At 49.1% G+C, this 12,818-nt stretch overlaps 6 protein-coding genes across 6 annotated transcripts; 3 read left to right on the top strand and 3 right to left on the bottom strand.

Moving 5' to 3' along the window:
- Nucleotides 1-99: 99 nt before the first annotated feature.
- Nucleotides 100-768, top strand: FSUBG_8763 (magnesium dependent phosphatase; the record flags this gene model as incomplete). Its single annotated transcript, XM_036687203.1, has 1 exon — nucleotides 100-768. One exon carries the CDS (start codon nucleotides 100-102, stop codon nucleotides 766-768), a length of 669 nt encoding a protein of 222 aa, XP_036535795.1.
- A 297-nt stretch (nucleotides 769-1,065) lies between these two features.
- On the bottom strand, nucleotides 1,066-2,497 carry FSUBG_8762 (phosphatidylinositol phosphatidylcholine transfer; the record flags this gene model as incomplete). The annotated part of the gene is made up of 3 exons (XM_036687202.1): nucleotides 1,066-2,037; nucleotides 2,090-2,231; nucleotides 2,289-2,497. 3 exons carry the CDS (start codon nucleotides 2,495-2,497, stop codon nucleotides 1,066-1,068), a joined length of 1,323 nt encoding a protein of 440 aa, XP_036535794.1.
- Nucleotides 2,498-3,717: 1,220 nt separating this feature from the next.
- FSUBG_8761 (uncharacterized protein) lies at nucleotides 3,718-5,270 on the top strand (the record flags this gene model as incomplete). Its single annotated transcript, XM_036687201.1, has 3 exons — nucleotides 3,718-3,870; nucleotides 3,960-4,845; nucleotides 4,942-5,270. The coding sequence occupies 3 exons, from the start codon at nucleotides 3,718-3,720 to the stop codon at nucleotides 5,268-5,270; spliced, it is 1,368 nt and encodes a 455-aa protein (XP_036535793.1).
- A 571-nt stretch (nucleotides 5,271-5,841) lies between these two features.
- FSUBG_8760 (D-arabinitol 2-dehydrogenase) lies at nucleotides 5,842-6,917 on the bottom strand (the record flags this gene model as incomplete). The annotated part of the gene is made up of 2 exons (XM_036687200.1): nucleotides 5,842-6,539; nucleotides 6,587-6,917. 2 exons carry the CDS (start codon nucleotides 6,915-6,917, stop codon nucleotides 5,842-5,844), a joined length of 1,029 nt encoding a protein of 342 aa, XP_036535792.1.
- A 1,290-nt stretch (nucleotides 6,918-8,207) lies between these two features.
- Nucleotides 8,208-9,196, bottom strand: FSUBG_8759 (uncharacterized protein; the record flags this gene model as incomplete). Its single annotated transcript, XM_036687198.1, has 3 exons — nucleotides 8,208-8,358; nucleotides 8,529-8,841; nucleotides 8,899-9,196. The coding sequence occupies 3 exons, from the start codon at nucleotides 9,194-9,196 to the stop codon at nucleotides 8,208-8,210; spliced, it is 762 nt and encodes a 253-aa protein (XP_036535791.1).
- Nucleotides 9,197-11,396: 2,200 nt separating this feature from the next.
- FSUBG_8758 (pore membrane of 33 kda) lies at nucleotides 11,397-12,540 on the top strand (the record flags this gene model as incomplete). Its single annotated transcript, XM_036687197.1, has 4 exons — nucleotides 11,397-11,466; nucleotides 11,545-11,560; nucleotides 11,714-11,937; nucleotides 11,996-12,540. 4 exons carry the CDS (start codon nucleotides 11,397-11,399, stop codon nucleotides 12,538-12,540), a joined length of 855 nt encoding a protein of 284 aa, XP_036535790.1.
- Between the last annotated feature and the right edge of the window lie 278 nt (nucleotides 12,541-12,818).

Below are 12,818 nucleotides of genomic sequence, written 5' to 3'. Positions count from 1 at the left end.
GGCGATAACAAAAAAGTCCCAACTTCTCAACACCAAAACCTTCCATCACCACATCCAACTCTTCCTCTCTCTATTAATCTCCGCCTCAATAATCTCAAAATGCCAAAGAAACTCTCCAAAAACCCTCTGCCCCCGAGCACCTCAACTCTCTCCACAATCTCAACAGCATCAACATCATCCACAGCCCTGCCATCCTCCCTCGCCGATCCCTCCCTCCCACTCCCGAAACTCATCGTCTTCGATCTCGACTACACCCTCTGGCCATTCTGGGTCGATACCCACGTAACACCACCCCTAAAACCCAACTCCTCGCACACAAGCGCCACAGACCGATACGGCGAAGACTACGGTTTCTTCAGCGACGTCCCCGCCATTCTCCACGCTCTACCACGCGCCGGTATAAAAATCGGCGTGGCATCGCGAACTTCTGCACCGAGCCTTGCGCGTGACTTGTTAAAGATGCTACATGTCACTGGACCAGAGGGTGGAAAGCCAAAGAAGGCGCTGGATGTGTTTGAGGGTCTGCTTGAGATTTATCCAGGGTGCAAGATCAAGCACTTTGAGAGCTTGCAGAAGAGGACGGGGATCAAGTATGAGGATATGCTGTTCTTTGATGATGAGCCGAGGAATAGAGATACGGAGAGTTTGGGGGTGACGATGTGTCTTGTTAGAGATGGGGTTTCGTGGGGGGAGCTTGAGAGGGGTGTTACGCAGTGGAGGAATAGAAGGGGATATATTACGAGACCAGAGGTTCCAGAGATGGAATAGACGCCAAAACTCTATATGGCAGGTTGCACTTCAATAGAAGCACAGGACATAGAATACCAAGGATCTAGGGAATAGAATAAAGAAGTCAATTATTCAATATTAACAGGGAATCACGATTATATATTCACAACCATATCACCGCTTCAACGGGAGGTTCTAAACATGATACGCCAAACAGAAAGGGATATGCTCCGCATACTTCAACCAACACAAATCCATCTCATACGTCAAACATCTTATCCAAAATTTGCTTCCAGGGTATGCCAGTCTTCGCCATCTCTAGGATATAATACTTCATCACACAGCAGTCGTCTGTGCCGCGACAGGCTTATTGTCCTGCAGCTTCAGCTTCTCATTCACATCACCGCTCAAAAGAGCATCATCGGTCTGAACACCATCGTCATGTGTGCCTTGGGGAGATACCGGGTGGCCGTTACCGTTGACGGCAGCGGCGTCGGTGGTTTCCGCTGGTGTTTCGACAGCTGTTTCGCCGCTGGAGATTTCAACCACGGGCGCGAGACCAAAGGTCTTGGGGATTGTGCAGATTCTCTCGTTTCGAGGCTGGCCGTCTTTGGAACCCCTCGCCATACAGACTAGTCTCCCGTTCGAGTCCTCCTCCCACAATAACGGTCCGCTGGGGAACGTCTTGTGGCCATTCTCAAACTCGACGACACCCTCCCAGTTAGGGTCAGGGTTACCGAGCTCTCCAAACTTGTAATCAAGCTCACCACCATACTTCTTAGGAATGTTCCGTGGCTCAATGTACTGCTCCAGCACACTCTTCACCTCATGGTGACCAAGGATGAAAATCTTGGACACAGTGATAGGATCGAACCAGCGCTTGATCCAACCCCAAACAGTGCTGAAAAACGCCGGCGCACCAATCACGAATATGCGATCCAGCGTCTCGGGGTAATGCGCCGTGGCCAGTTGTGAAGCAGCCTGCATATGCTGCTTGAGATTCCAGAACTGCTTCAGCCCCACGCCCGAAATATCCACGATGTTTGTGCTCAACGTAATAGGAACCTCGGGGTGGTCGCGGTCCAGGAGTTGTGTGCAGAAGGGCATGTTGAAGCGCGTCAAGTTCTCGTACAGAGCGAATAGGCGCAGCAGACCGTTTGGCGTCTTGCCGTCGGACTTGGCTTTGGAAAAGGTACTCGATGCGCCGACCTTTTCATACTCGTGGACGGTCTTGGAGTCGAGCGTCTTGACTTCAAAAACGTAGAGGGGAATTCCGCGACGGTCGCGTCGGCCGGTCCATTGGGGGTACTGCAGATACAGAGTCAGCGCTTAACAATTCCGAGTTTTCCGCGAGACATACGAGACGACGGCTGAAATCATAGGCGCTTAGGTCAATGGTGTCGTATAAAACGTCCAGATCGTTTGCCTTGCGCCAATCTTCTGTCTCTTTGAACTGCTGATACGCATCCTCGACATTCCATCTTCGCGCGCGCAAGTATCGCCTGCAAAGAAAAGCCGTTAGAAACCCTGCTTATCAATCGCCCCAGATAAAAACCTACAAGATCGAAGGATCATCATGAGAAGGGGGAGGTCCAACTTTCAAAAGACCCCTCTCCTCAAGGACCTTCTTAAACTGGACAAAGGCCTCCTCCTGCTTCTGCGTCAAGTGGCCCATATGGCCATAAGGATAGGCATAGTCGGCAATGGTGGAAGCAGTAGAGGTGATGCGAGCGGCTGGAGCGCCGGTAGCTTCTAGAGTAGAGGCCATGGGGTCAAGCGAGATCGGAGGACGATGATATGATAACTCCGAGATATGGATTATTTTCTGGTTTGTGGGTGGTTGTTTTGAGGGGAAGTGAATGGAAGGGAAGGGAGGGAAGAAAAAAAGAGACTGCATGAAGGGGAAAATGTGACGGAAGCGCCGGAGTCGCTGACAATGACGACAGTGGAGTTAGATTGGATCTGACAGCGGAGATTGGGGGGGCGATTTGCGAAATTTAGGGCTGTGAGTGGGGGTTAGAGTGATCATGGACCTGAGGATCCGAAAGCCGGACAATGTCGGCCGAGAACAGTAAAGAGAGGAATTTGAGACAAGAGGAGCTATTCTTTGATATGTTATTCTTTTAGTCTTAGGGGCATGTTGGACTGGAAGAGACAGGCGATGTCGTCCAGTCGAGTGACTTCGAAGGCAACGTATAGTCCCCTCAGTTCCACCCCGACCATCTTTGTATCTCGATCATGACAGAAACAACGAAACTATAATTGAGGCATCATGACTTTAAAATATTAGTGGACCCAGCAAAACAGCTCACGTTGCGGGCGTCAAAGTGCGGTACGGGCCGGCCGAGGCTCATGCAACGCGTGTCTAATTCCCAACGGTCCAAAGATTGGCACTTCTCACTCGTATCCAAAACCAATTCGGACCTTTTATCTGGGGGATCTACCGCAGGGATTGGCGTCGTCTACAAGGCTAAAACAATCTGCGCTCCAATGCTGATGTTGGTAGGACGGTGCCTGGTGATGCTCTTCGCATGTTTCACGGGGTCGAGAATCATGTGGCTTTTGCAGAGACGGTTTTAACGTGTGGTTCCTATAGGTTGTTGAATCAGAGGCGTTAAGTGGCACTTGATGTGGTTATTTGTATAACGTGTAGTGGCTCAATACTTAACCACTGACAACTTCGTATGGTCCGAACGATGAACCTCACGTCCTGATTCAACTACACTACAATTTTCTTTCTGAATCACTGCTAATACTGCAGGCCCTTCTTCTCACGAGGGACAAAATGCATGTCTTCACATTGCTTCATCCCCCGCTTCGAGAATGGCCTGTACTGTCAGGGCCCAAAGAACCACTCTCATCAGACTGACCAAACTTGACTTGAACATTCCTCTTCACTCACGGCAGTACTCTCTCAGAATCATATAATAAGAGCTCTTGACCTCTATTCTCCATACCCCCGTATTTCTCTCTATCTAGGCTCTCATCATGGACGACTCGCTAGAACCAGCGCCTATTCAGGCCATGCCAGACAACCCCAGGAAGCGCGCCGCCAGCAGACCTCCCTCGATCTCTCCATCAGAGGCCCAGCAGTTGAAGAAAGCTTGCTATGAAGTCGTTTATCAGAACATCAACGACCATGTGAGAATCCCATCAAGTCAAACAAGACCTCATCATCGACGAAACACCATGATAGCCTCTTCTTCATGAACTGACTTACGTCTTAATAGGTCATGTTTCAACCGTCTCCTATTCGGAGTGTTCGTCCATCCTTTGCTCTTCTTGAGTATATAAAGGAGACTCGACCTCGTCCTTCATACCTGGAAAAGATCGGTAACTGGCTCGACGATATTTATCCTCAAGATTTACGCAAGATATCACGCTCAGACTGCTTCATTCAAGACAGAGACTTGGAACCCATAGTAGAAAGATCTCATTCTGCTCCAGCCATTATGGCAGGTAGAAAAAGCCGAACCGGTCAAACTGTCACATTTGACCTGGCGTTTTCTCCCAAATCCTCCCTCAAGCGCTCGTCTCCTGGATTCACTTCTAAAGAAGGGGGTCCGTCTATTGACCCGACGCCTACTATTTACCCAACAGGCACAGGCACGCCCAATCGATCCAACGGGCCTCTCGTAGAGAGTGCCCTCTACAGAGACTGTAACCTTGCACTCAACAACATCCTCTTACTCGACTCTCGAACTGAACTCCCGCCTCATATCTCAGCACTTGTCGAATCCTTCCAGAAAGGCCGATCATCTCCTGAGCCTATCCCCCAGGATAATGATGATCTCTATGCCTTGGAGGCTGGTGCCAGTGAACCAAAAGTTGAGGAATTTGTTCGCAACAACATCATCCCCCCGAGTTCTAGCACAGATAAGATCCAGCGCAGCGATCGCGTCTTTGTCGGCAGGGCCGTTATTCCCATCACCAATCCATACGCGAGAATCAGCATTCCTGTTCCCGATCTCCTATATGGGTACCGCTTCTCTGCTTTCGAACACGACCAGCAAATTCAGATCGCAACATGTGGTAACTTTGCGTTCGCAAACAGCGAGGGCCTCACGTTTCCCTTCTTTACAGTCGAGTTCAAAGGCGACGGACCATCCAGCAAAGGTAGTCTCTAGGTGGCGACGAACCAATGCCTGGGAGCGTCCACGACCTGCATCCATATTAGCGAGAGACTGAAGGAAAGGCTTGAGAGGTGCACAGATATCGAACGCAGAGGACCACTTGATAGCATGAGCTTCAGTGTTGCCATGAATGGAACTGAAGCTCGATTGCATGTCTCGTGGAAGGATGGAGACTTCATACATATGCAAAAGATTAAGACCTTCATCCTCCAGCGACCTGAAGAGTTTCTCGAGTTTCGGAGGTTCGTCCGAAATATCATCGATTGGGGGCGGGATGAACGCTTGGAGTGCATAAAGTCCAGTCTTGATGTTTTGGTCGAGGAGAGCGAGCTGGCGCCACTGAAGAACATGCTTTCTCGTCCCAGGTCCAAGTCTGGAGGTAGTTCAATTCGATCAAAACCATACTAGAGCACCTTGACGGAAGTTCAGTCCTGTATGAAGAAGATTGGAGGAGCTTTAGTTCCGGTTTTTGGTACCTAATAGGGTCAAGGGGGCCTCTGTACTCTGATGCCGCTGAAGAGCCGTAGTAACTGGCAAGTCATGGATATAAGGTTGAAAGACAGGGAGACTACTGATTCTTTTGTCATCTGGCGTTGTTTCGAGTTATTTCTGGGCTTGTATTTGGCATATGGGAGTTCTAACCTGTTATAAGGGCGTTTCGCTATGGTTGGGACAACGCGGGCCCAGGGTCTGGGGAGTGTGTTTGGTTCATATAGCTGGATAGTTTCTGCAAAGAAAGTTCCCGGGATTTGCTCAGGAGCGCATTGTCTCTAGAGGTACATGGGGTCCAATATTTGAATGCATTTTTAAAGCTCGCTTTTGTGGCTTCATCTACCGTCTAAGAGAACGAGGCACTTGGACAAGGCCATACTACAGGTATGAGAATTGCATTGTGATACAAATGGCTCGGCTTGCTATTAATATATCATCGATTATCCTCTTCAGTCATCGAATCTTCTTATCAACACCACTCCATCAATTACCACGAAGTGTGTCCTCCATCAATCACGAGGTTATTACCCGTCATGTAGCTACTCGCATTGCTCAACAAGAACAACGCCGCACCCTTAAACTCCTGCGTCTCCGCCAATCTCCCCATTATAATCTCCCTCTCCCACTCCTCCCGCATACCAGGTACTTCCTCAAAGTTGCTCTGCACCATAGGCGTCATGATATGTCCAGGGCTAATACAATTGACGCGAATCCCTCCTGTGCCGTCTTTCTGGATAGGACTCCACTCCATAGCAAGGTTGCGCGCCAGTTGGATTACAGCTGCCTTGCTGGAGTTGTACACGGGTGAAACAAGACCGCGGTTGGCTTTGAGACCGGAGATACTGGCGATGAGGCAGATGCTTCCGCGTTTCTTGTATTTCATCATTTGCTTGGCGGCGGATTTGGCGGTCATGAAAACGCCTGTGTAGTTGACGGAGAGCATTTGTGCTACTTCATCTGCGCTGTATTCCACGGTGGGCGAAATGTGCTGGATGCCTGCTGCGGCTATCACGCCGTCGAGACCTTGGTTCTCATCTGCGATGGTGGTGATGAGTTTATCGAGGCCTTCAGCTTCTGATACGTCTTGTTTGCGGTAGTGTAGAGATCCGCCCCATTCTGGGACGACGCGTGTTTGTGCTTCATGCCATCCTTGGTCGGGCTGATCGGCACGATCCAAGCAATACACTGTACTAAGTTAGTTCCTGTTGAGTTCGATCATGTGGTTGACATACCTTTCCCGCCAGCTTCAACGAGACTCTCAGCCAGAGTCAGTCCAAGGCCTTGAGCACCGCCTGTGACGACAAAGACCTTTCCGGCGAGTTCAAAGTCTGCGAAACGCTTGCGGCCGACATTTGTTCCTCGTGGTAGAGTGAGTTCATGGGCAGGATTCTCTCTAGGGTCCGGGTTCATTGGTGTTGCACTGTCATTTCCTGTGGTGTGCATTGATCGTTGACGAATTGGCTTGGAGATAAGAGGTGTTTGCTGAAGAGCAGCTATCCGTGCATGACAGTATGTCTTGCTAACGATTGAGCAAGTTGCTCGCCTGAGTATTGATACAGACATGTTGAAAAGGCTATTGCTTCAGTTGAAGTTGTGTAAGATGGAGATCAATTGACAAAGACATCAGGATTTGACCGACATCGTGATATTTTGTATCCGTTCATCTCAATATTTATATCTTTTCTGTCTCACATCGTGTTACCAACACTGAACATTTCTTTTGCTAAATCTGACGTGTCGGCGACGTAAGCATTACCCAGTTCGTCTCACCAAACACTCCCAACACACGACGACACGGAACTTCTGAGCCACGAGAATGCCCTCTACCATTATGGGGCAGGGATCCATAGAATTTCTTTTCTAGCCGGAGCTTCATGTCCGCCTGTCGGATCGTTTCATCTCAATTGCTTGTCTGGTCATGTTACCAGGTTATCTCCTTGGCGTGAGGGCAATTGACGTCCCAGATACATCATCCCCCACGGGGTCCAGTTTTTAGAATAGATGAAACAGACATCAAAGAGCCGAAAAGTCGTCGTGACAGCGGTGGCTGTACCTGAATTATTCCCTGCCATGCCCGTTTGATGGATGGGGTGTGAAGCTGACATTCGTGGCTGATGGGCATCTTGGATTGCCCATCCTTTTGTGATGCAATTCTTGCGAATGGTGGAATCCTGTGATCGGCGGGCATCGGAACTCATGCTCCGGGGTATTCAACCTTCAATTGACATCAAGTTGTTAAACTGTTTCATATCTCGAGCAGAGGCTTCGATGCCGGGGAAGATCTAAATGGATCATTACGTATGAGGCTTATGGCGAAACGGTGATCAACACCATTCCCCTCCGATTTGCTACCATCCTAACCTCTCTCAATCCATTGGTAGATAGAGAGCTATCACTAATACACTACCAAGACAGATATTCCAATCATTCTTCTACGCTTCTACACTTGAGCACCTTGCATATCAATAGGGCTTGTCCCCCAGGTGCTTGATCGGCTTATACCTGTATACCCTGGGCCGCTAGGCGACAGTACTGAGAGCATTTAACATACATCAATTCATAACCAGATCTAGCAAAAATGGAAAGCACCAGCAAAACATACAACAGTGAGGATTCCACAGTCGTCACCGACCTGAGTACTAATTCACCGCTTCTCGGCTTGACGATGGGAGAGCAGACGGGATCCCGTATTCTCCAAGAGCTATGGTCGTATGTGGCAGCAGATTGCTGTAGCTGCATCATCAAGGTGATCCTGTAGTGGCTAATGAGAAAGTGTACCTTCATCTAGGTATGGTGGCATGGATAACTCAATTTGGCAATGTCAGAATCGCTATTCTTAATGAGAGCCCGCTATTAAACATCAAAATCCCCAACTCCAAACTGCGCAAGCTCCTTTCGCTTCTCCATAGACACAAGCCACGTCCAAACAATCTTCGGTTCGTTGAAAAAGTCGAGGCCTCGTAGCGCCGGCCAGGGGAAGGCAAGAAAACTCAGGATCTTTATCCTAAGTGATCAAAAGACTTGAGAAATTTAGCCCAACCTTAGGGGGATCTCTTTTAAGTTTTTTGACCTCTTCTTCTAAAGTCTTACATTTTCTTCTTCCCTGAGGCCAGCCATTCATTGTTTCCTTTGATAGTCAGCTTACAGCTACAACAGATCGAAAGTATTACGAACCTTTCCTTAGCGACAGCCGCATCTGTCGCAGGAAGACTTCCAGCACCCGAAGCAGACTTGAGTTTCTTAACCTCTCGTTGCTTGAGAAGCGTTTTCTTCCTCTTTGTAGCTTCTTGTTGCGACTCAAGAGCACCATTGACAGTCCAGCACAGAGTTTGCACAGGAGCATAAGAATGAGTGTGTTTGAAGGAGGCAAAGTTGCAGAGAAGGATGTGAACGTTGAGTAAGATGAGGTTGTTTGCCCCATTTATGTCGTTCTGGATACCACCATTCTTCTTGATGACCTCGATTCGAGCGCACAAGGTTGCTTCGACTATGGATCTAATGCAATAGGGATCCATAGGCCTTCCCCAAGATCCCTGGAGACTACTAGCAATATGATAGTAGTATTTAGCCGACTTCTCCGGGCATTCGCATGGTCGCGCGGAGATATTGTGTATGGGACACATGGTGAGTCTGTGGAAGTGGTTCTCGCATTCGGTTAAGAACTCGCAGATTTTGTCTTCTGCCTCCGCTTTGTTCATGTGTGGTCGTGGAGCTGGGCCGCCAAAGACTGTTTTACAGCTTTTTGAGAACTCGGCTGCTTCAGTGGTCGAGGGGTCGGGGAATGATAGCCCGGGAGTTTTGACGAGAAGCTCATAGCACATCTCGCGTTTGAGAGGTTCCATTGTGGTAGACTACTCGTGTGTATGTTCTGGTACAAGCAAGTGATGAAGTAAAGAAGATATAGCTATCTCTGTAGCCTTGATCAATATTGAGAGTTGTAGAGTCGAAGTGACTTGGTGTGTTGTTTGGAGAAGAAGTAGTAACTTTACTGAGTGTCACCTTCCTGAGATATGACGGCAATGGAAGCTATGGCCATGGCAGGCATCGTAATAAATACCCACGTTAAGAAAGAGAGAATACCTAATCCAGTCTCAAGTTAAGTTTAACCCGACTCCTGCCATCGCCAATACCTAGTGTCGTCGCAGCCTCCGACTCCCCTAAGTGGTCTGCACCTAGTAACAACGTTTGGCAAAGCATCACAACGTGAGCATGTGAGGAGATCTCGCCCCATAAAATCTTCGCAGCCTACAACTTTGTTTGCAGATGTCTCGTCCTTGCGAAGGCATGCTTGTTGGTATTGACAATGAGTGACCAAGAAAGCTGTCGTCTGCGAGCAATCAGCAACACCAAACGGAATATGCGGACGATGGAGAAGGGAAGATGCAACTTGAAGATGTGGTCGCAACGTTGACAAGTTCTCCATGGCCTCATTCATGTGAATGATAACCTCAAACTATATGGAGATAAAACAGAGTATCAAGGGTACTTCCCCTCGGCGCATACATAAGCTTCGAGGCTCCAACTGGAGCACAATAGCTTGTTGAAATGTTAATATGAGCCAATCAACTCAAAGAGGCTCTGATATATAATTTAAGAGGCAACCATAGACCAGGAGTTTTCTATAAAACTAGGGTTGGCTGTTCAATGCAGCATTCTAATAAAATGTCACTATACAAACACAGTTGATGGCTTGCTGCTCATACTCGGACGTGCCTTGCACAAGACTTGAGCAGTTTTCTACACGGGGATGAACCTTCTTGGTATTGAAGATGTCTTTCTCATGGAGTAGTTATCGTGTTTGAGTTTATTGAGAAAGAGTTGTCACTTCCGAGTGAGCTCCCGCCTAGCCACGAAACATCTATAAATGGTGCAGAGTAACTCCTCCATCTTAAAGCACAACGTGTAAACACGATACCAACAGCAAAGCCACATCACGTCCTCATACGGCCGAAATACCCAAACAAGACTCAAGCTATCTTTCGAAGTTCGCCCCGTTTCCCATGGAGTTCTTAGATATCTGAACGATGTCGTCGTGAAGTCTACAATGGAGATTTTAGCCGCTCACAAGCTGATTCAAAGTCCCACCCACCCATTGGAAATGTCCAGCTCTCATTGGCTGAGATACAGTTCGCGCGGTTCAGCTATGCAGGGGCCTGGGCCTTGGTAAAAGCTGGTATCAGGCGATGACGAAAGTCAAAGCTCGAAAATCAGCTTATTGAAACACTTTGTTCGAATGACGACGAGAATTGAAAAAGACATCGCTTCGTACATTGGATGAAATCGGCAAAAAGAGACTCAAGGTAGCTCATACTATAGCACGAGTTCGTACCTAGGTAGAAGAATTATGCTGCGGCGGGTTGGATTTACAGGAAAGTTCTCCGACTAGTGGCGCCTTCACGTGCTTTCAAACAACTCAATTGTCGTCATCGAAGCCATCACCACTTCTCGATAAGCTTGGACAAGCGTTTCAGTTGGTGTCGTGTACAACCAATGGATACATCAAAGGACAAACCTATCAAACGCGACCTAAAAATTCGGTGCGACTCTACGAAACCACAATCAATATTAATTTCCTCATTTTCACAGTCTCAGACAAACTCCCTTACCAGCCTCTTTGTCCTTCCCCCCACCTCGAGCTCCCTCCCGTCGGGTCCTAGATAGCGCCCAGCCCCCGGTCATTTCTTCCCCCCTCAAAAGATAGGCAGCCGTTTTAGCGCCTCAGCTGCTTAACCGCGCTGGAAACCGATCGCTGAAACCTGTCCTGAGCCCTGGAGCTTGGAGCACTTCAATCCAAAGCGGGGGCGGGCTCCGTCACTGCCACAGTCCATTCCATCACTCTCTCCCCTGCCTTGATTCTTACCCACTTCCAAAAGCCAAAGCCCACAACTTGTCTTCTCTTCCTTACGACATCGTCATTCATCAGCAGCATCTTCGACTCTCAATAATAGCATCAGCCCGTCCTCAACGACCATCGCGCACGCTCTGTCCCTTGAAAACTATACTAGATCGCATCATTTCTCGACTCTCTTATCTCTAGACGCAATGGCTCCCCCGCCGAACCCCAATCTTCCTCTCCAGGAGAGGCTTCTGGCCCTTGCCAAGACCCTCCAGTGTACGTGGTATCTTGAGATGCGACCTTGCGCGCAGACATTGTAATGGAATCGCATTGCTAACTTGGTGTTTCTTCTAGTCGGTTGGTTTGTCGGGTACGTCTTGTCATGAACTTCACCTTTGTCCCGCTCTGCCTCGGTGCGACGAAATGGCCACGATAGCTGTTTTGGATCCTCAGCCTCCCTCTTTGGAGCTCACATCACCAACAAATAGCGAGATCTGTGACTGACAAGCTCTCTTGACTATAGACACCTCACTCTGATCCTTACAACGGGCCGATATTTCTTGTCCTGGATTCGAATGAACTACTACACCCGCATGGCCCAGCTGTCCTACCGCACTGCCTTTATCGCTGCCGCTGTCACCTATGGCATTGTCGTCTACAAGACCATGCGCGCTCGCGCAAAGACTAGCGCCCGACCTGCTACCACTCCCATGGATCTCCTTAGTGACGAGAACATCCAGTATCTTGGTAAGAGCTTCTGCAGCATATCTTGCTAGATCCACGCAACCTTGCTGACCTCCAAAAGCCATGGCCCTCGTGTGGCTTTTCTCTCCCCAGTACCCCCTCGCCTTGATCCCTTACACGATCTACTCGGTCTTCCACGTTGCCACCTATACCCGTGCCAACCTCATCCCCGTGGTCCTTGCGCCCAAGCCTGCGCCTGAGGCTGCTGATGGTGCTTCTCCTAACCGTCAAGCTGTCAACAGCCCTCTTGCTAATCAGATTGGCGCTTTCGTCAAGGAGTACTATGACTCTTCCATGGCCATCGTCTCCTACCTTGAGATCGGTCTCTGGGGACGTATCCTTCTCTCCGCTGTTCTCTTCCAGCGTCGATCTTGGATCCTCATTGTTCTCTACACTGCTTTCCTCCGTGCTCGTTACACCCAAAGCCAGCATGTCCAGAGCGCTTTCCGCCAGCTCGGTGCTCGTGTCGACTCCCTCGTTAGTGCTCAGGGTACTCCCCCTGCCGCGCGACAGGTCTGGGGCGCTGTCAAGGAGGCTGGCAAGCAGTTCCACGATGCTACTGACGTCAGAAAGTACATTGGCGGCCCTGCCAAGAAGACCACATAAGCCCGACACTACGATACGCAGCTTCAAGTCAGTCTGACTTGATTATACTGAATGGATACGAATTGAGGCATAGCGGAACCAGACAAGATAGAAACGCCATGACGCTACGATTGGAACTAGCTGCTCTGCAGTTAACGCGACGACGATTTCAGACTGGCTAAAGAACATGGGTGTAGCGAGTATAGCTGCACAACCATAGGAACGTGGAAAAGAGGCTTGGCCTCGTGACTGTATTTTTTATTCCTATACTTGGAGAACTTTTCTGGCGACTGTTCTCA

This window comes from Fusarium subglutinans (assembly GCF_013396075.1).
Source record: "Fusarium subglutinans strain NRRL 66333 chromosome Unknown NRRL66333_c0000123, whole genome shotgun sequence".
NCBI classification, from domain to species: domain Eukaryota; kingdom Fungi; phylum Ascomycota; class Sordariomycetes; order Hypocreales; family Nectriaceae; genus Fusarium; species Fusarium subglutinans.
This window is presented reverse-complemented; position numbering and strand designations above follow the sequence as displayed.